The following is a 22,438-nucleotide window of genomic DNA, read 5'->3' on the forward strand; positions in this document are numbered from 1 at the left end:
GAAGTGGCTCTACATTTCTCTTGTGCATGGTACAGTCAGTCAGTCAGTCAGGAAGTCGGGCGGGTTAGCAGACACAACAGACACCACAAAGGACTCCAAATTCTCCAGTCACAACCTTTTGCAAGCGAAGCAAAGAGAGAGACAGAGAGCACTCTTGCTGTCCAGAGTCCGCTTCACATAAATCATGAGGTTACCCTACTACCACGGGAAAATCAGCCAGGCAGAGACGGAAGATTTGTTGGCAGCTTCAGGCAAGGACGGCAGTTTTTTGATCCGAGACAGCGAGACCATAGCTGGAACGTATTGCCTGTGTGTGCTGTGAGTATGAACCCAAGTGGGGAGGTTCAAACAGAATTGGGGTGACTTTTTTGGCCGTTGTGCGAACGAAATGTGAAGGGAATGAAAAATGAGGCAGTAAGGTATAGGTGGCCTTGGAAGAAAACATTGCATTAATATAGCGCCTTTCACTCTCCCTCGTCCCCCAAAACCCAAGAGCCACTCATACACTTTTTGAAGTGTGCTCAATACAGATGTGGCAGGGAACGCTTTCGAGAGGATTTTGGACTGGCTTCTTTTGCCTGACTAGCGGACCTCAAGAGGCCAGTCACTGTATGGATGGACTGCAATCTACTTGTCTGTAAATAAGTTGGGGATTTGAGTTCAGGGGACGGGTTGAACAAATCTTTTTTTTTGAGCTGGGCTCAGGAAAAAATCAATTTCCGAAGAGTATTGACTAAAACGTGCGAAGTCACCCTCCCCTTCCCCCCCAACCTCCTTAATTAAATGAATTACCCCCCCCACCACCACCTTTGAATGCGTTAAATCCATTAAATCCATTATGATGGACAAGGATCCGTTTCGTTTGCCCAGTCTCGCCGCATCAGATGTTAGACGCTTGACAATAGATGCAATTCATGAGTCGAAATTTAAGCACAGCCTTTCCATTGCAGAGAACACAAAATGTGATATTTGTAAGAGTGAATTGTTGCGGGGTTTTTTTGATATAATTCAGAGAGCAGCGGTTTGGGCTGCAACATGAATATTTGAGGAAATTACAATGCTTCCTGCAGTCTATCTCGATTAAACAAAATCAGCGGATGACATTTTTGACCACTGAGTGAGATAATATATATTGTATATTTTCGAATTCTTTCGCTGGAAGAGTTTTCACTGATCCGTTATCAGATTCTGTTTATTTTCTTCTAAACCAGACTTTCTTCCGCATTCCCCAGTTTCGACTTATTTATTTTTCTAAATTAGTATTACGTTAATTTACAAACACCCTCCAAGGTATAGTTAGTGCAAAGCAAGTGGTCTCCTGTTTGGGAATAAGTAACGAAACTGACTTTAAAAAAAACCACAGTTAAAAATAAACAATGAGTTAAAAACGCAGTTAGGGCAGTGCGAATGTGTGTTTGGTGTTGGGGAAAACCATTCCACACACTTTCGCCCGGGGTGGGATTATGGGGCACGCTGGAGCAAGACTAAACCTCTCCAATAAATATTTACATTGTTCTCATTCGGGTGTGCAGGAGTCAAAACATTTAGCCCTGCATCTATCACGCCAAAGCAGAAATGGCTGGAGTACTGCGACGCGAGTCAATCTCCGTAATACAAGGGACACGCTGGTTTTCCAGCGATATGTAATAATGCGTTATAATGTACACTGTCTCCGGGGATTAGGGTAAAAAATTGCACCACGAGGTCGCTGAAGGCCAGCAGGAAAAATTGCGTTAGCAGAAAGAAAAAGTAACAATATTTTGCTTCCCCGCCTTTGGGACCCTCAGCGATCAAAGGGAGCTGGAGGGTCTTCGATCAGCGTGGCAATACACTTCCTTCACAACTCATCTCCTAGCTTAACCCCCGAAGGAGCGGGGCGGTCCGCTAAAACACAATCCCAAATACTTCACAGCAAATTGAAATCACAATGTTTCAGACCACCTCCCCACCCCATACAAAAAAAAACATGAAAGCTGCGGGGAGTCCCACCAAATCCTTGAATGAAATTCCTCATGTGATCTGATCCTTTCCTCATCCTTTGGTTCTTTTAAGGCTTTTATTTTGCTTTGAAATTGTGCGAAATCGACCTTTATTTGTAGGAAGTTTTTTTTAGAGAATCGAAACAAGTCCAGATGTTCAATTTGTGAATTTGAAGTAACTTTGACTTTGTAGTATTGGTCAACCCGAAGTTGACAGCAAGTTAATGGAGAGGGGGGTGTGAGCAGCACCTTACAACCTCTCTCCAACCTGACAGTTTCATCCATGCACACTTGAGGGGTGGTCTTTCCCAGTTTCTCGCTGTTCCAGTTTTGTCCCGCGAGAAAGTTATTTATTACTGATATTATTTTCGTTAGTTTCTCAGGAGGCGAGTGCAGTGTGTGTGGGGGGGTGGGGGAGATCCTTCCCAAGCGTGTGCTGTTAGTTTACTGCAGCACTTGCATGTTTATTGAAAGGAGATTTTACACAAGTGTTAACATCACACTGGGGCCGAAGAAATTTTCTAACGGAGTCCTCGCCCTCTCCCTTCAGCCGGGCGTGTAATAATATTATACAATAATTTAATACAATTCCTTCTCACCCAATCTCCCACGTGGCTAGAAATACTCTTACTGAACAAAAAAAACTTACAGCCCTCTGCAGTCTCCCAGCGAGAGAACACATCTGGAATAAAACGCGGAGATTTGTCGAAAAATGTCATTTAATTTTACTGGAAATGCTGTCCCTTTGATGTCTATCGAACCTTATCACAACTCAGATGGGCGTTTAAGGCGCCCTTTGATCTCAACTCGCGAATTGCTTTTTACACGTTTAACTCATTTTTCTATAAACGAGCTAAAATACAAAGCACACACACCTCAATAATTCCCGAGGATTTAAAAAGGATGATGATGATGTAGTCAAAATGCTTAATCCATTTTAGCTCGCCGTTTACGCGTTCCTTAAAAATGTTTCCCATTGCCTTGAGTTAGATGCAGGGTTGAGGTGGGAGCTTCGGGTGCGTGAATTTGAAGCGAGCGTCTTGTAACCGGTCTGTTCATAGAATCCCTCCATTGCAGAAGGAGGCCATTCGGCCCATCGAGTCTGCACCGACCACAATCCCACTCAGCCCCTATCCCCCTAGCCCCACATATTTACTCCAGCTAATCCCCCTGACACTAAGTGGCAATTTAGCATAACCAGACAATGTAAGGGGCACATCTTTGGACTGTGAGAGGAAATCGAAGCACCTGGAAGAAACCCACACAGACATGGGGAGAACGTGCAAACTCCACACAGACCGTGACCCCCAGGTCGGGAATCCAAATCAGGTCCCTGGCGCTGTGAGGCAACAGTGCTAACCACTGTGCCACCAATATTATTTTTGAAACATCTGCATTGGATTACAGGCAGCAGTAACTTTCTCCCCCCAGCGCATGTAACTTTCTGGGCACCCATCTCTTGAGCAAATCTACCCAGGAGATGCTGGGGTAGTGATAATAACCATTGTGGATAATAGATAGCAGCCCAGGTGAATGCCCTGGGAACATGGGTTCAAATCCTACCACGCTTGCTGATTGTGTTCCAAAATTCCATTATTTTTTAAAAATAATTACATTAGTTTTAAAATTGATCAAAAATCAATTAATTAAAAATGAACTGGAATATAAAGCTAGTCTCAGTAATGGTGACCATGAAACTATCATTTAATGTTATAAAAAAATCCCCATCTGGTTCACTGATGTCCTTTAGGGAAGGAAATCTGCCATCCTTACCTGATCTGGCCTACACGTGACTCCAGATCCACAGCAATGTGGTTGACTCTGAACTGTCCCCATGGGCAGCAGATACTGGCCTTGCCTGTGATGTCCATATCCCATGCACTGATGAATAAATAGGATCCAGAGATGTGCTGCCTTGCCTGTTTGATGGGCCTGCTATACCAAGTTTTGTTAGTGTACTGGCATTTGGTTAAATGAAAGAACAAATATTATTTTTAATTATTAGAGATTAATATGCTGTTCACCTTGTAGACAAAAGGACAACAGAAGTACCACCTCACTCTGTGATTCAGTTCGAGGTTTGGACTGCCCATTCATGAATCATCTTGATGATTGCTTTAGTCACAGAATAGTATAAATCAGCTGTTTCAATCCCCGACAGAATCAACCTGACCTTTCCTTTGTATCAACTTTTTGCACCACATCATTTGAAGGTGGTTCAGGAGCTGGCTGCTTTGCTGAACCACGGTTTGTCTTTCTCCTCCTCTCAGTTTACCATGTTCCATGACTTGCTCACCAATATTGCGCTGGCTATTTTGAAAGTCAGGGGTTTTAATGTGGTTTGGGTCGAACATGGGAACTCACGGTTGTGAGCAGTGTTCCATTGCTCGACTCTCTCGTGATCTTCTGAGCGTCCACGGAACTAAATATAGAGCGAGTTGTTCAGAACTGTAAACTCGAGACCGGGCAAAACAAAAAGGGCGGACAGAGCAAGGTGTGAACCACACTCACCTCGACTCTGACAGCGAAGGAGAGCTGCTGCTCTTGCAGGCTCCACACAGGAACTGCTGCACAACAATTTCAACATCAGGTCAACAATATAGCTTCAAGCAGTTCATTAATGTACTTCTTAGGGAAGGACATCTACCGTCCTTCCCTGGTCTCGTTACATGAGACTCCAGATCTACAGCAATGTAGTTCACTCTCAACTGACCCCCCAAAGGACAATTCGGGATAGGCAATAAACGTTGGTCCTAATGAAAAAATGTTTTAAAAAATGAGAGTGCCATCCAAAATCAAAATTTCCAACTCATAGTATCGTAGCGGTACAGTGGTTAGCACTGCTGCCTCACAGTGCGAGGGACCCAGATTGTGTCACTGCCTATGCAGAGAATGCACATTCTCCCCGTGTCTGCATGGGTTTGCTCTGGTTGCCTCCCACAGTCTGGAAGATGTGCTGGTTAGATGAATTGGCCATGATAAATTTTCCCTTAGTGTACCTAAACAGGCGCCGGATTGTGGCGACTAAGGAATTTTTGCAGTAACTCCAGTGCAGTGTTAATGTAAGCCTGCTTGTGACACTAGTAAATAAATAAAATATTAACCTGCCGAGGCAAAAATACTGGAAACTAGATACACGCACACACACTCACGCATACACACACAAAGACACACACACACCATTTGGCACAATGTAAAATGCACAGCAGCTCCACATGACCCCCTGAAAGAAACTGACTGACTGCGAGTAACTGTTCAGGAGTTCCCCACTGATAAGTTGGCTTTTAACTTTAGAAAACTATCTAAAATACTCCTGCTTGGTTTCTGGCAACACAGGTTGCCTGACATTGCTGTCAATAGAAAGGTGTGCTGGTTAGGTGCATTGGCCATGCTAAATTCTCCCTCAGTGTACCTAAACAGGCGCTGGAGTGTGCTGACCAGGGGATTTTCATAGTAACTACATTGCGATGTTAATGTAAGCCTACTTGTGACACTAATAAATAAACTTTAAAAGACAATCAGCAGTAACATGTTGAAATCCCAAGATAATTCAGAAATTTTGAAATTCCAAGGTAAATATGAAGCCTTGATCACAATGTGCCGGGGGTTTTAAGAAGCACCATGCTCCCATTCTCTCCATTTTTGAGCGGGTTTCGGTTTTTACGCTGTTGCTGATTGGTTTCTTAAAAACGTATTTTGTTTCGTATCCAGGAATCAAACATTTGTTCACACTTATCGGATTACTGAAACTTCTGGAAAGTGGTCTCTTCAGGTAAGGAATGCAGTCTGTTTAATTAAACCATTGACAAGACACTTGCACCTGGTTCCAAAGAAGGCTGTCCATTCTATTGGCCTGACATGTGGTAAAATCAGGTGATGTTTACCCCGGAAGGCTGGTACCTTGGAATTAAGTATCAGATGGAGAGAGTGGACAGCCCGGTTGACGCTAAGGTGAATGGGAAATGCTAAAAAGGAGGACTTACAAAACTACTTATAAACTTCAATGAACTCAACAACTTGGGCATATTTTCGTGACAAAGAGTAACATGTTACAAAGAGGAACGTGGGAACATTATCAAATTATTTTAACAAAGGGGCAAAAGTGAAAGCACCTGACAAAAAGGGGTAATGGTTTCTCTTGGAAAGCCACTCACCGGATGAAGGAGCAGTGCTCTGAAGCCTCGTGCTACCAAATAAACTTTATCCTGGTGTTGTGAGACTTCTCACTGTGCCCACCCCAGTCCAACACTGGCATCTCCACATCATAACTATTCAAATATTGAAGTTCCCAGTGAGATTAATTGACCCCGCCATTTGGTTCAGAGTTTAAAGGTGTTATTAATATGACACTCCTAATTGGTGAATGTTACAATTACTTGAGCAAAGCCACTAAACATTCATTTTCATGATCCATTGTATTGGTTACATCCCAGGCTTGTGGTACCTTACTTAACATAATCTGCACAGCACATGAGGGATATATAACTACATAGACCATAGTACTGGTATTTAACATCAATTTGGCTCTATGTTCCCTTTGATTTAATGGATTATATCCTGCTTTTTGCAAGCTTAGAGTTTTGAGACAATGGTTGTCCCAACAAGTAGGTGATTGTGAAAAACATTCAAAATAGAAGGAGGAGGCCATTTGGCTCCTTGAGCCTGTTCCACCATTCAATAAAATCATGCTTGATCTCACCAGACCTGTATGCAGTGCACTACATATAGTCTCACCAGCATGTGGTCTCACCAACACTTTCTTGCCTATCCCTGATACATTTTAACTCCTTTGTTAGAAGACCCTATCTATGTCTGCCTTAAAAATATTTAAGATTCTGCCTCTCCCATTCTATGGGGAAGAGAGTTCCACAGACACTCAGCCCACTGGGGGAAAAAAAATCTCCTAATCTCTGTTTTAAGTAGGAGACCCTTTATTTTCAAACTGTATCCACTAGTTCTGGTCTCTCCCCCGAGGAGAAACATTCTTTCAGCATCCACTTTGTCAAGCCCTCTCTTGATCTTATTGTTTCAATAAGGTTGTTTCCTCATAAGATAACCCACTCATCTCAGGAATCAGTCGCGTGGAGCTTCACTGGACTTCTTCTAATATGATTATGTCCTTCCTTAAATAAGGAAAGCAAAACTGTACAAGTACACTACGTGTGGTCTCACCAACACCCTGTACAAAAAGATCTCTGCTTTCGTTTTCCATTCCCCTTGCAATAAATGACAGCATTTCATTTGCCTCCTAATCACTTGCTATATCTGTATTAACTAACTTAGTGATTCAAATACAAGGTCACCCAGAACCCTCTGTAACCCAGAGTTCTATAATCTCTCTCTATTTAGATAATATGCTGTTTTTTTCATCTTGTCGAAGTGGACAAGTTCACACTTTCCCACATTGCACTCCATCTGCTGCATTTTTGCTCACTTATTTAACCTATCTACATCCCTTCCCAGATCGCTTATGTCCTTTTCACAATTTAATTTCCTACCTATTTTCATGTCATCAGCAAATTTAACAACTATAATTTTGGTCCCCTCATCCAAATCACTGATATAGGTTGATTGAGGCTCAGGCACTGATCCCTGTGGTACTCCACACACTGCATCTTGCCAATCCAGAAATGACCCATTTATGCCGTCTTTATGTTTTCTGTTGCTAACCAATATTCTACCTGTGCTAATATGATACTAACTATACCATGAGCTCTTATTCTGTATAGTAAGCTATGATGTGTCACCCTGTCAAATGCCTTCTGGAAATCTTTGTCTGCCACATCTACAGATTCCTGTTTATCCACTTTGCTTGTAACTTCCTCAAAAACGTAGTCTCTTTAATAATATATTCCAGCATTTTCCCTGCCACAGATGTTAAGTTAATTTTCCTGTCGGTCCCTGCTTTTTGTCTCCCTACTTTCCTGAGTAGAGGGGTTACATTCACTATTTTCTCATCTGATTGTGCCTTTCAGGATTTTAGGGAATTTTGGAAAATTTTGACTATAATACTTTTTCCCTGGTGAATGTAACTGTTTAAATTTCCTCCCTCCTTTTCAGCTGTTGATTCACAATTATTTTTGGGATATTATTTGTACCCTCTACAATAAGGATAGAAAATATCGGTTCCATTCATGTGTCATTTCCTAATTTTCAATGATTAATTTCCCCAACTCATTCGCTAGGTCGATACTGTACCTACTCTTTTCCTTTTTAAATGCCTGTAGAAACTCTAACTCTGTTTTTACATTTGTAGTTAGCCTTCACTCATGTGCTAATTATTATTCTTTAAATAATTCTTTACTTTTTTTAATATCCTGTCCAATCTTCTGACCTGCTCCTAACCTTCCCATGTTTGAATGCTTTTTTTAATCATTTGCTGCTATTTTAACTTCTTTAGTTAACCACAGCTGGTGTGTTGCATCCTTCCTCTAGAGTCTTCCTTTTGCACTTGGACGTACTTTTGCTGAATGATAAGAAGTATTTCAATGTCTGCCACTATATCTCTCTTGACCTATTTCTTAACTTCATTTCCCAGTTCACTTTAGTCAGCTCTGCCTTCATACCCTCATGTTTGCCCTTACTTAATTTTAAAATACTAGTGTTAGACCCACTCTTCTCTCCCTCAAACTGAAAGTGAAATTCAATCACATCACGATCACTGATATCGAGGGGTACCCTTACTATGGGATCATTAACTAATCCCATCTTGTTGCACATCACCAGGTCTAGAATAGCCTGCTCTCTGATTGGCTCTAGCATGTGCTGCTGTAAGAAATTGTCCAAAAATACTCAATGAGTTCATCTTCCAAGGCTACCTTTGCCAATCTGACTTGCTCAATCTAGATGTAGATTGAAATCACCCATGGTTATCATTGTACTTTTTTTACAAGTCTTCATTATTTCTCCCTGTGTACTCCATCCTTCTATGTGGTTAGCGTTGGGAGGTCTAGAAACTATCCTCACAAGTGACTTCATACATTTATTATTTTTTACCTATATTCAAACTGATTAGACATCTTGATCTTTGAAATGAAGGCTATCCCTATCTAATATGCCAATGCAATCCTGAATTAAGAGAGCTATCCCTGTATCTTTTCCAGGATTCCTGTCCTTCCAAAATGTCAGGTATCCTCGAATATTCAGGTCCCAGCCACTGTCAGCTTTTACCATTTCCACAATTGTGGCAGATCTCTTTTTCTTGTGTTTTTGTTCTGTGTGCAGACATCCGACTGCGCTTACAGTGGGATTTAAATAGTAATTTAAAGTTGAAAGAAAAGTTGGCCGCAAGTTAACTTGGCAGCTTCTCTAATCTATTGCAGGATGCTTATGCTAGTCTCTGAGGTTGACTAACATTAACAGGAAGAAAGCATTTTGTAGGTCACTTTGTAGATTTTTATGTCTAATTGTCATTATGCAGGCCAAGAGTCATGGCCAATTTGCCTGTTGACAAGTGCCCTTTATGGTCCAAACAGAATGCAGGTTAGGACAATGCCTGCAACTGAGATAAGAGATTGGGTGAGAGTTGAGTGTACAGTCCAAAGATGTGTGGGCTAGGTTGATTGGCCATGCTAAATTGACTATGGTGTCAGGGCATTAGCAGGATAAATATGTGGGATTATGGGAGAAGGGCCTGGTTGGGGTTGTGGTCGATGCAGACTTGATGGGCAAAATGGCTTCCTTTTGCACTGTTGGGATTCTATGATTCTATGAGTGGCCAGAGTTGTTGCCACTCAGTCATGTAGTGTGGTGCAAGGACAGTGTGGGCATTTTGCTCAACTATCACGCACACTTAAAACTGGGCATCCGCGTGATAACTAGCCAGTTAGTCTGCTCATCAGAGACAAAATCTTCAGAATTCCATACACGGACACCAACACTAATACAGGCTATTGTTAACCAAAGATATTAAGGGATATGGGACAAAGATGGGTGTATAGAATCAGGTCCCAAATGACTGATGATTGCAGGCGGTGTATATTGTGATGACCTGAACACTGAAAGTGTCAGGGGCGTGGGAGTTCTCCCCTGGCATGGCCACACACTCAGCAAACTATATCATTCCTCTACCTTGACTGAACTTCAGGTTCTGGCTATTTAAAGGGATGAAAAAATGGACCTTAAATTGGGTGACAAGGTGGCACAGTGGTTAGCACTGCTGCCTCACAGTGTTAGGGACCTTGATTCGATTCCTGGCTTGGGTCACTGTCTGTGTGGAGCTTGCACATTCTCCTCGTGTCTGCATGGGTTTTCTCTGGGTGCTCCGGTTTCCTCCCACAGCCCAAAGATGTGCGGATTAGATGGACTGGCCATGCTAAATTGTTCCTGAGTGTCCCAAGATGTGTAGGTTAGGGGGATTAGTGGGGTAAATACCTGGGGTTAAGGGAATGGGGCTTGGTTGAGATGCTCTGTCAGAGAATTGGTGCAGACTCCATGGGCTGAATGACATCCTTCTGCACAATATGCAAACTAGGCTGGTTAAACATAGCTCGAATTTAGGAGCCAAACATCAGTCAGATGCTGCAGGTAACAGACACCTCATTCACCAATGATTGCTCCAACGGATCTGTTAATGCCTTTTTTCAGTAAGTGGAGAATAATTTTACAAAAGCTTTGTGCATTTGTACCTAGTCATCTGAAAACCATTCAACTACTTGTGAAAACATACTGTTTTTAGACACTAGCGCCGAACATACTGAATACCCTTTAGTTTGAGTTTTGAATTAGTAATAATAGCTCCCTGAAAGTGGTCACACAAATAGGTAGAGTGGTAATGAAGGCATATAGCATGCTTGCCATTATCGGTTGGAGCACTGAGTACAAGAATCAGAATGACATGTCGCTTTATAAAACTTCGGTTGCACCGCATTTAGAATATTGCATTCAATTCTGGTTGCCGCATTACAGGAAGGATGTGGAAGCTTTGGAGAGAGTGCAGAAGAGGTTTACTTGGATGCCAACTTGATTAGAGGGTATGAGCTATAGAGAGAAGCTGAACAAACTAGGGTTGTTTTCTCTGGAGATGCCGAGGCTGAGGGGAGACCTGATAGAATTCTATAAAATTATGAGAGGCACAGATAGGGTTGACGATCAGAATCTTTTCGCCAGAGTTGAAATACTAGGGGGCATGCAATTAGGGTGAGGGGTGGAAAGTTCAAAGGAGATGTGAGGGGCAAGTTTTGTACACAGAGTGGTAGGTGTCTAGAACGCACTGCCAGGGATGAGAGTGAGGCAGATATGATCGGGGCATTTAGGGGGCTTTTAGATAAAAATGCAAGGAATAGAGGGATATGGACCAAGGGCAGGAAGAAAGGATTGGTTTAAATTGGCATCATGTTCAGCACAACATTATGGGCCGAAGGGCCTGTTCCTGTGCTGTACTGTTCTATGTTCTAAGAGTTAAGGTACTATTCCCACCAGAAGTTTTATTGCTAAAATAATTTCCCCTTCCGTCTCTTGGGTGGGAGTATTGGTTATGAAGTTGTTACTTTTTTTTATCAGGAGCAGATAAAATATCATAACTCAGATTATTATCCTAGCCCTGCCTCATCCTCACCCTGTTTTGCATTGGGTTGGGTGACCAGCACACAGTTAGCCACTCTACCTTCAACATTCCAGGATTTTGACCCAGTGACAGTGAAGGAACAGCCGATATATTTCCAAGTCATGGTCGTGTGTTATTTGGAGGGATGTTCCCATGTGTTGCGGACAAGGTAGAGACAATCAAACTTCACTGATTTCCTCTCACCGGCATGAAGGCACAGTGGTTAGCACTGTTGCTTTACAGCGCCAGGGATCCGGGTTTGATTCCCGGCTTGGGTTGCTGTCTATGTGGAGTTTGCACGTTCTCCCCGTGTCTGCGTGGGTTTCCTCCACGTGCTTCAGTTTCCTCCCATGGTCCAAAGATGTGTGTGTTGGGTGGATTGGCCATGTTAAATTGCCCCTTAGTATCAGGGGAAGTAGCTAGAGTAAATGCATGGGGTTGTGTGGTCGGGGCCTGGGTGCTATTGTGGTTGGTGCAGACTCAATGGGCTGAATGGCCTCTTCCTGCACTGTAGGTTTCGATGTTTCTACGTCATCACCTGTTGGTAAACAGAAGGCCTTTTGAATTTAGTTCTCTAAAAGAGTAAGCAATGACATATTTTACCAGTCTCAGCTTCTGTGCTCCAGATTTTCCGAATAATCCATAGCAAACCTGAGTTGGGATTAATTCAGGGTGGGACTTTCCACACAATCCACCATATGTTTCGCGATGGTGGGAGGCAACCTGCCATTGACCAGTGGGAGGAGTTTCTGGTTGTCAACGGGATTTCCCATTGAATAAATCCCTCTCTATGTAATGTTCAAAACAACATCGTGGGCCGAAGGGCCAGTTTCTGTGCTGCACTGTTCTATGTGCTAAGATTTCAGGAATTAGTTTAGTTCCACACACAACAGGTGCTCGAGGTTTGGAATTCTCTTCCGCCGGCAGCAAATGATGCTAGAACCAACTTTAACTGAGCTTGATGGATTTTGATGAATCAAAGATGTTGAGGGATATGGGGCAAAGGTTGAATGTGGAGTTTGGCTGGAGATCACCCTTGGATGTTGGAACAGGCTCGAGGGTCTAAGTGGTCTCCTCCTGTTCCGGTGTACAGGTGTTACCTTTTCTGAGTTTTTGATAATCCGTAGGGTTCTGTGTGCCAACTTGCTGGTGCTGTAGCCTTGTCCCTGACAACTTAAAATCTGATCCCAAAACTGCAACATCAGGTCGAAGATGCAGTCGGGGAGAGCAGTAGGAACCATGCTAAGGCAGCAAGGTCACTTCTGTGGATTGAAGATAGTTGAAGAAGGAGGTGGTCGCTGGTTAATGTTTATGTCATTTTAAATCTTCTTGATGAAAATGATGCCCATACGACCAATTTTAACTCCTGCCTGGCTGGGGCAGATGAGTAACTGTGAGTTGGAGAAGTAGTTTATGCCCTCATACAGCAAGACCTGGACAACATTCAGGCCTCAGGCTGAAAAGTGGAAAGTAACAATTGCGCCACACAATGACTATTTCCAACAAGAAATAATCTAATCATGTTCAATGACATTACCATCGCTAAATCCCCCATTATCAACATACGGCAGAGTGGCACAGTGGTTAGCACTGCTGCCTTACAGCGCCAGGGACCTGAGTTCAATTCCGTCTTCGGGTCACTGTCTGTGTGGAGTCTGCACATTGCCCCCACGTCTGTGTGGGTTTCCTCCACGTGCTCTGGTTTCCTCCCACACTCCAAAGATGTGCAAGTGAGGTGGATTGGCCATGCTAAATTGCCCCTTAGTGTCAGGAAGGGGACTAGCTAGGGTAAATATGTGATGTTACGGGAATAGGGCCTGGAAAAGATTGTTGTTGATGCAGACTCGATGGGCCAAATGGCCTCCTTCTGCACAGTCAGGATTCTATGATCCTGCGGTTTGAATGAAATAAGGTAACCCTAATGAACTAAACACCTAACTGGATCAGCCATGTATATTCTGCTACAAGAACTGGCCAGAGAATTTGTGGATTCTGCAGTGAGTAATCTCCCCTCCTGCTGAAAACTGGACATTTGGGGCAACACGGTTGCACAGTGGTTAGCACTGCTGCTTCACAGCTCCAGGGTCCTGGGTTCGATTCCAGGCTCGGGTCACTGTCTGTGTGGAGTTTGCACATTCTCCTTGTGTCTGCGTGGGTTTCCTCCGGGTGCTCCGGTTTCCTCCCACAGTCCAAAGATGTGTGGGTTAGGTTGATTGGCCATGCTAAGAAATTGCCCCTTAGTATCCAGGGATGCGTAGGTTAGAGGGATTAGTGGGTATAATATGTAGGGATATGGGGGTAGGGCCTGGGTGGGATTGTGTTCAGTGCAGACTTGATGGGCCGAAGGGCCTCTTTCTGCACTGTAGGGTTCTATGATTAATACACCTAGAAAAGTCATTGAATTCCAGAAGAGGACAGCACAGAAGGAGAAAATTCAGCACGGTGAATCTGTGTCAATTCTGTGATACTGCAATTGATTTCAACCCACTTGCTCACGCATTCTCCAAATCTCGGCAATATATTTCTCCTTCAAGTGCTTAACCAATTCCCTTTGAAGCTGTAGCCACCAGCCGACGCAGGTAGTACATTTCAGATCACAAAGACTCGTCACATAAAAAGCTCTCTCCTCAGGTTGCCTCTGGTTCTTCTGGTGATCATTTTAAATCTGTGTCCCCTGGTTATCGACTCAACAGAGATGAGAAACAGTTTCTCTTTATTTACTCTCTCTAATCCCTTCATAATTTTAGACATCTGTGTCAAATCTTTGGTCAGTAATCTGTGCTGGAGGGGGAAATAACAGTGGTTTCTCCAGTCTGTCGTTGTAACTATAATTTTGCATCCCTGGAACCGTTCTAGTAAATCACTTCTGTGCTCTCTCCAAAGTCTTCACATCCTTCCGGAAGTGTGATGTCTAGAATTGGACACAGTATTCCAACCGGAGATGAGCTTGTGTTTTATAATTTTTAACTCTATGTGGGTAATCACAGATCTATTGTGACTAGTCCAAAGATGTGTGGGTTAGGTTGATTGGCCGTGTAAATTCACCCTTAGTGACAGGGGACTAGCGGGGTAAATATGTGGGATGACAGGAACTGGGCCTGGGGTGGGGTTGTGGTCAGTGCAGACTCGATGGGCTGAATGGTTTCTTTCTGGACGGTAGGGATTCTGTGATGGTTTGAGCTCCAGTGTAACAAGGTTTGATCTCATCCAAAGTGCCATTTTTCATAGAATCATAGAAACCCCAAAGTGCAGAAGGAGGCAATTCAGCCCATTGAGTCTGCACTAATAACAATTTCACCCCAGGCCACAAACCCACAACCCCTCACCTTTACCCCACTAATCCCTTTAACTTACACATCCCGGGACACTAAGGGGCAATTTAGCATGGCCAATCAACCTAACCCGCATATCCTTGGACCGTGGGAGGAAACCGGAGCACCCGGAGGAAACCATGCAGACACGGGGAGAATGTGCAAACTCCACACAGACAGTGGCCCAAGCCGGGAATCAAGTCTGGGTCCCTGGCGCTGTGAGGCAGCAGTGCTAACCACTGTGCCACTCTGCTGCCCAGCATGTGTCAACCTAGGGTGCAAGTGGCCACTACTACTTGGGAAAAAGCTGTGGGGTGACTTTTAGTTTATTTATTTCTTGTTACACCTAGGCTTTCATTAACACTGCAATGAAGTTATTGTGAAAATCCCCTAGTTGCCACACTCCGGTGCCTGTTCGGGTGCATGAGGGAGAATTTAGCGTAGTCAATACATCTAACCGGTAGGTCTTTCGGGAGCACCTGGAGGAAACCCACGCAGACACGGGGAGAATGTATAAGCCCTGCACAGAGAGGGACTCAAATCAGGAATCGAATCCGGGTCCTTTGCTGCCCTTGTCCTTCTTGATGGTAGTGGGTTTGGAAGGTATTGTAGGAGCCGTAGAGAGTAAACCATTGGACAATTAAAGGACAGAATCTTTCCAGCGGTGGGATGGCAGCTTTGGTAGCAGGTTGGGAGAATACTTTGAACATGGCACATTCTGCCACTGGGAAGTCTCACTGGAGGCAGATGAGCAATGAAGGTGGCTACCCGTCTGTTGGTAGTGGATAGCCATTTAGTGACAATTAATTTGCCACTTGGAATGGCAAATAGGATTTTACCTGTGGTGGATGCGCCCACCCTGAGGGCAAAGCCCAGCAGGGGTTGGGGGGATAAATAACAGAGGCTCTACTAGCTTCCCAGCATGCTTCTGGGAGGCACAGCTTCCCAGAAGCATGCTGGGAAGCTAGTAGAGCCTCTGTTATTTATCCCCCCAACCCCTGTACCACCACCCTCCCCACCCCCAGTCCAGAGCCTCATCTGCCACAAATCCTGTGATGACCTCGGACCTGTGGCCCTAAATAATTTTAATTATTCCACATCTTCACATATGCAGATGTTGCCAGGAACTGACTGCAATTTTAACTAGGCATTATGGAAGGGCACAATGGCTCCTGTCAAATGATAACAATGTGGAAGACAAACTGAGCTGGAATAGGCCCCTGACCAGTATAACCCCCAACTTACATTTTCCTTGTGGGACTTGGAGTTCCTTCTGGCATAACGAGGGAAGCTTAGGCCTCCCCTAATATGACTTTCCCCCACCTTTCTTGACTGGGGGATCCTCCCTGCCGTGGGCTTGTAGATGGGACAGGGGTTGAAATAACGCAGAGCCAGGTCGCAATGGTTCGCCAGTGCGGTCTCTCCACCAGGGAAGTTGCCCAGAGTTGGAATACCTGATACAGGTGTCCAAAATTATGAAGAGGTTAGATAGAGCAAATGAAGTAAAACTGTTTCTTGTGACTATAGAGTCGATAAGCAGAGGGCACAGAATTAAAGCGGTTGGTAATTGAACCAGAGGGAGGTTGCCCAGAGGTGGGCTGGGTTGTGGACTGTCTGCCAGCTGATGGGCGACAGTCAACATAAATAATGCTGGCCCATGTTAGGGGTGATTTAGAGGGTCCCTTGGCCTCTTGCGATGGCAGAGTGGCCCCAAAACTGTGTGGAGAGATCACTGCCTCAGGGGAGGCAGCTTTCCATAGAACCATAGAATCTCTACAGCACAGAAAGAGGTCATTCGGCCCACCAAACTATCTTTAACTCTCTGAAGCAACTGCCTCCCCTCTGCCCTATCACGGTAACCCTGCACATTCACCATGGCTAATCCCATCTAATTTACACATCTTTGGGCACTAAGGGGCAGTTTTGCATGGCCGATCCATCTGTGCTATACACCTTTGGACTCTGGAAGGCAACTTGGAGGAAACCCTTGCAAACATGGGGAGAACATGCAGTCTCCGCACAGTCAACTGGAGTCGGAATTGAACCGGGGTGCCTGGCACTGTGAGGCAGCAGTGCAAGCTACTGTGCCCTGAGGTAATCCATGGGGACGTCAAAACCAAGGCAGCATCCTGCACTGGGAGGTTGTGGGCTGGAAATTCTGCCCCCTATTGACCAGACACTACTGATGGCTCCTCCAAAATAATTATTGATATTTTAGCCTCCAGGGTGCTGCCATGATGAGGGCACTTGCGATCTCCCAGCAATCTCAGCAGTACCATCTTTATGGATGAGGCTGTGAAAGTGCCTTCTCATTGGGCAGGCAGCATTGTGAGCCCACCCTCTGTCCTTCACTGAACGGCAAACACAGAGAGGGACAATTACAAAGCTGCCTCCCAGAAAATACCTCCCCCAGCGGAATTTCCATTTAGTCTGAAAATCCCATGAGAAATTCCAGCCCAGAGGGTCGGGAAGTTTATTTTTAATGACAGAGAGCATCAGAGCTAAAATCAGCACCAACCGTTGCTGGGTTAGGAATCCCTGTGAACTCCACTCTAGGCTCTGTCTTCCTTTGTCCAATTGAGATCCCAGCAGGTGAAATGACTCACAGTGTGCCACCCTGTTAGCAAGTATGCCACACATTGACGCTTAACATTTCTTTATGATACTGCCACCGATGCCTGGGGTGGCACAGTGATTAGCACTGCTGCCTCACAGCGCCAGGGGTCTGGGTTCAATTCCCAGCTTGAGTCACTGATTGTGCAGAGTCTGCGCGTTCTCCCTGTGTCTGCATGGGTTTCCTCCGGGTGCCCTGGTTTCCTCTCACAGTCCGAAAGCCATGCTGGTCAGGCGTATTGGCCATGCGAAATTCTCCCTCAGTGTACTCCAACAGGCACTGGAGTGTGGCAACTAGGGGATTCTCACAGTGACTTCATTGCAGTGTTAATGTCAGCTTGCTTCTCACACTAAGAAATGGAGTTTAAACTTTAAGATACTTACGAATGCCAGAAACAGCCCAGAGGTACTCACACATGGCATTATCCCTCACTTTCCAATGGTTGTTGTTACAGTTGTATAAATTGACAGGTGACCAGCGATTCTTGTCTTTGTGAGCGAGAGATGACATTGAGTGATCTGCATGGCAGCGAAGAGGTTGGGGAGGAGGTGGAGGCATGCAGGGCAGTGCTGCCACCCTTCGTCCCCCAGACAGAGCACGCTTTCTGAACAGCTGCATCAGAGCATCGAGAGTCTTTGACCCAGATGGCTCAGCTATCCCTCTGTAAGGCGCACACAAACAGACTGGCACCTGTTTTCCATCAGCCATGCACTTGTGCTATGAGACAGATGACAGCTTTCATTACCAAGCATGAGAAAGAGCCGATGTTTTCTCAAATCGTAACGCAGGTTTATACCCCAGGTGTGACATGGTGAGTAATGGGTCACTTGCAAAGATTTATTAATGTCACGGGGCTGCTTTCATGCATGTGATGTGGTTCCGGCCCTACCCTAATGCGTTGTCTTTATTTATACCACTGCAGGCATCCATGCTTAACCCTTCAGGGCAGCCGAGGTCAGGGAAGCCATATGCTGAGAGCATCCTGTCGCTTTTTCCCTTTTTGGCGCCCAATAGCTTTGCTATGTTTTTTGTTTTGTCAGTTGAGTTTAATTTTTGAAGGCGCGCAGTTCAAGTGATTTATGTTTGGTACAGAAAAAATATATGAGTTAGGCACCTGGCTTTTACATTAGCATGGAAAAAAGAGAATCCTCTCAGCAGTGATACAGTTCCACTGACATCAGTACTCCACCCACTTTGTAACTATTCCAAATGTGGGGAAATTCAAAAGTTGCTGGCCAAAAGAACCTGGGGCGACATTAAGAGAAAAGAATTTATAGGCAGCGTGTTGTCACAATCTGGAATGCGCTGCCAGAGAGCTTGATGGAAGCAGCTCCAAGAATAATGTTCTACAAGGAATGAAATAAATATTTGAAGTTGAAACATTTGCAGGAATCTGGGGAAAGAGTGGAAGAGAGGGAGTAAGTGGATAACTCTTTCATAGCCCCGGGAGAATGGGGTAAATGGCGTTCTCTGTGATGCATTGTTCTATGATTCTAACAACTTGACCCCACCTCTGTTACCCTGTGGCACAGTGGTTAGCACTGCTTGGGTCACCATCTTTGTGGAGTCTACATGTTCTCCCCGTGTCTGCGTGGGTTTTCTCTGGATGCTCCAGTTTCCTCCCACAGCCCACAAGACACGCCAATTAGGTGCATTAGCCATGCTAAATTCTCCCTCAGTGTACCCAAACAGGTGCTGGAGTACGGTAACTAGGAAATTTTCACAGTAACTTCATTGCAGTGTTAATATAAGCTGCTTGTGACACTAATAATAAACTTAAACTTGTACACAAGCACAATCTCCAAGCAGGGACATAGTGAGATGTATTATCTGTGGTTCCATTTCTGGTCTCTTCACCTCTGAGTTTGTGAGTTCTAGTCCCACTCCAGATACATTAGGACATTAAGAGGAAAGCGGTGATGTGATGATATTTTCAGTAATCCAGGGACTCAGGATAATACTGTTGTGACCCGGGTTCGAATCCCAGCTGGGCAGATGCTGAAATTTGAATTTAATAAAAATCTGGAGTTAAAAATCTAATGGTGACCATGAAACCATTGTCATAAAAACCCACCTGGTTTACTAAAATTCTTTAGGGAAGGAAATCCGCTGCCCTGGCCTACATGTGACTCCAGAGCCCAGCAACGTGGCTGACTCTTTTAAAAAAAAGCCCTGACAAGCCACTCATTTTGAGGGCAATTAGAGATGGGCAGTAAATGCCCAGGAATAAATAAAACAGATTTACTTGTGCTCAAACAACCTGTTGGACGAGGTTTATTTTAGGTGAGATATTGAATTGAAGCCCCAATTGCTTTTTAAGGTGATCTAAAGATTCCAAGGCACTATTTTCAAGAAGAACAGGGAGAGTTCTTCCTGATGCCCTGGTGACCAATATTTATCCCTTCAGTTAACATCAACATCATGATCATATTTCTGAGTGCAGACTGCTGCTGCATTTCTTCCATTGTAACACTCACGACAAGTCAAAAGTGCTTCATTGGTTGTAGAGTGCCGGGGAGGATGAATGGCGGGCATCTTTCCCAGACTGGTGACCAACTGTGACCAAGTGAGGACCTCTTCCACCAGCAATTCACCAGAAGCTTGTTGGAGACCAGCTGGTGAACCCTGGCAAGTCTCTCTGGCTGCCTGCATACTCTCGCCCTCATCAATAATCTCCCCCCCTGCTCACTGGAGCCTGCCTGACTTGTCCCGGCTACCCCAAGCCTTCCTGAGGGTGGCGCGGGGCAACAGTGCGCGGGACTTGCTGCCTCTTGATTAGAAGATCATGGATCACAGAATCCTACAGTGCAGAAAGAGGCCATTCAGCCCATTGAATGCCAGAACGTCTTTCGGACTGTGGGAGGAAACCGGAGCACCCGGAGGAAACCCATGCAGACACGCGGAGAATGTGCAAACTCCACACAAACAGTGACCCAAGCTGGGAATTGAATGCAGATCCCTGGCGCTGTGAGGCAACAGTGCTAACCACTGCGCCGCCTCACAGAAGTCGGCAGCAGCTGCAGGAGAATGAAGTAGCTTTTCAGTAATCCAGCCACTGTAAAAATCTTTGCAATAGTTTCCTGTTTTGAATTAACAGAGAGTAAGCCATGATTAAAGTGGCTGAAAGTATATGGCAGATTGTATTCTGGCGCAACGCATATCACTTCCTGACCAGGAGGCATTGGCAAGTTACCCAATATTATTTGGAGCACGGTATTTTTGACACAGCAATATTCTGAGCATTACTCACTTCTAATTGTACCATGAATATTATTACATGCGTGGAATTCTCAGCAGCCTTGTTGATATTTAAAAAAAAATTCCCCTGGTTATGTGAATGTCACTTGCAAGTCTGGTATTTATTGTGCATCACTGGTTATTCTTGAGAAGGTTGTGATGGATTTTCTTGAACTGCCGCAGTCCAAGTGTTGAAGGTGCTTCCATAGCGCCGGTCTATCATGCAAACCAATCTCCCATACACTGACTCCGTCTACACTTCCCACTGCCTTGGGAAAGCAGCCAGCGTAATCAAACAACCCAGATATCCTCTCTTCCACCTTCTTCCGTTGGGAAAAAGATACAAAAGTTTGAAAATATGTACCAACTGATTCAGGACGGCTTGTTCCCTGCTTTCATCAGACTTTTGAATGGCCCTAAGAAATATTAAGCTGATTTTTCTCAACAGCTTATCGATAACTGTTACACTATATTCTGAACCCACTCATTTCCTTCTCCCCTATGTACACTATGAATGGTGTGTTTCGTCTCTATAGCACGCAAGAAACAATACTTTTCACTGTATTCCAATACGGGTGACAATAATAAAGCAATAATAAATGAAGCAGCACAGTGGTTAACACTGATGCCTCACAACACCAGGAACCTGGGTTCGATTCCCAGCTTGGGTTACTCTCTGTGAGGAGTCTGCATGTTCACCCGTGTCTGCGTGGGTTTCCTTTGGGCGCTCCGATTTCCTCCCATAGTCCAAAGATGTGTGGGTTAGGTGGATTGGCCATGCTAAATTGCCCCTTAATGTCAGAGGGACTAGCTAGGGTAAATTGCCCCTTAATGTCAGGGGGACTAGCTAGGGTAAATTGCCCCTTAATGTCAGGGGGACTAGCTAGGGTAAATTGCCCCTTAATGTCAGAGGGACTAGCTAGGGTAAATTGCCTCTTAATGTCAGGGGGGCCAGCTAGGGATATGACTTGGGTGAGATTATGGTTGGTGCATGCAGACCTGATGGGCTGAATGGCCTCCTTCTGCACTGTAGGATTCGATGATTCAAGTCTAACTTCCACAATACCATTAGGTAGAGACTTCCAGGATTTAGACTCTGAGACCATGGAGGAAAAGCGTTGTGTGTCTAGGTGGGGATGGGGTGTGAGTTGAGAGGGAGCTTGAAGCTCTAAGATTCCCATGCACTTGCTAGCTCTTGCCTTTTTTAGGTGGTGAAAGTCGAAGCATTGGAAGCTCCTGGGCCCTGTTGAGTTAACAGTTTGAGGCTCTAACTCGATAATCTAATTTATCTTTATTTTATGCTTTCACACGACAGACGGCGAAAGGAGTGCCACCTCGATTGTTCAGCAGCATTGAAAAACTCATTTTAACTTACGAGGTATTGGGCCAAGGTACCGTTGTACCGTTACTGCACCCCGTAAAACGTACAAAATCCAAAGTCAGAATGAAGATGAGAAAGGTAAAGTATGCATCCGCCCATGTTAATATAATTTACTCTATGATCTAGAATACTTTACTTGTTTTGTGGAGCCAGTTGCTGTCAGAATGTTCTGGAAACATTCAGAATGATGCTATCATATTTCGGAAACGCCTTCATAATTTTTATGCAGGTTGGGTTAAGATATGAATAACCTGAATTTTTAGACTCTGCTTTCTAAATTCTACCCTTGCTATCACTCCTCGACTAATCATAGAATCCCTATAGTGCAGAAGGAGGCAATTTGGCCCATCGAGTTTGCACTGACAATGATTC

General features: G+C 44.6%; 1 protein-coding gene across 1 annotated transcript in view; it reads left to right on the top strand.

Moving 5' to 3' along the window:
- Positions 1–144: 144 nt before the first annotated feature.
- LOC145349434 (SH2 domain-containing protein 1A-like) overlaps positions 145–22,438 on the top strand; it is a 66,723-nt gene continuing 44,429 nt past the window's right edge. The window contains exons 1-3 of the mRNA XM_080197972.1: positions 145–318; positions 5,691–5,751; positions 22,001–22,144. Coding sequence (XP_080054098.1) covers positions 185–318; positions 5,691–5,751; positions 22,001–22,144 — 339 coding nt within the window. The 5' untranslated portion in view covers positions 145–184. The remainder of the gene's footprint in view (positions 319–5,690; positions 5,752–22,000; positions 22,145–22,438) is intronic.

The sequence above is a fragment of the Carcharhinus amblyrhynchos genome, chromosome 10 (genome assembly GCF_965287045.1).
Source record: "Carcharhinus amblyrhynchos chromosome 10, sCarAmb.v2.hapA, whole genome shotgun sequence".
Classification (NCBI taxonomy): Eukaryota; Metazoa; Chordata; class Chondrichthyes; order Carcharhiniformes; family Carcharhinidae; genus Carcharhinus; species Carcharhinus amblyrhynchos.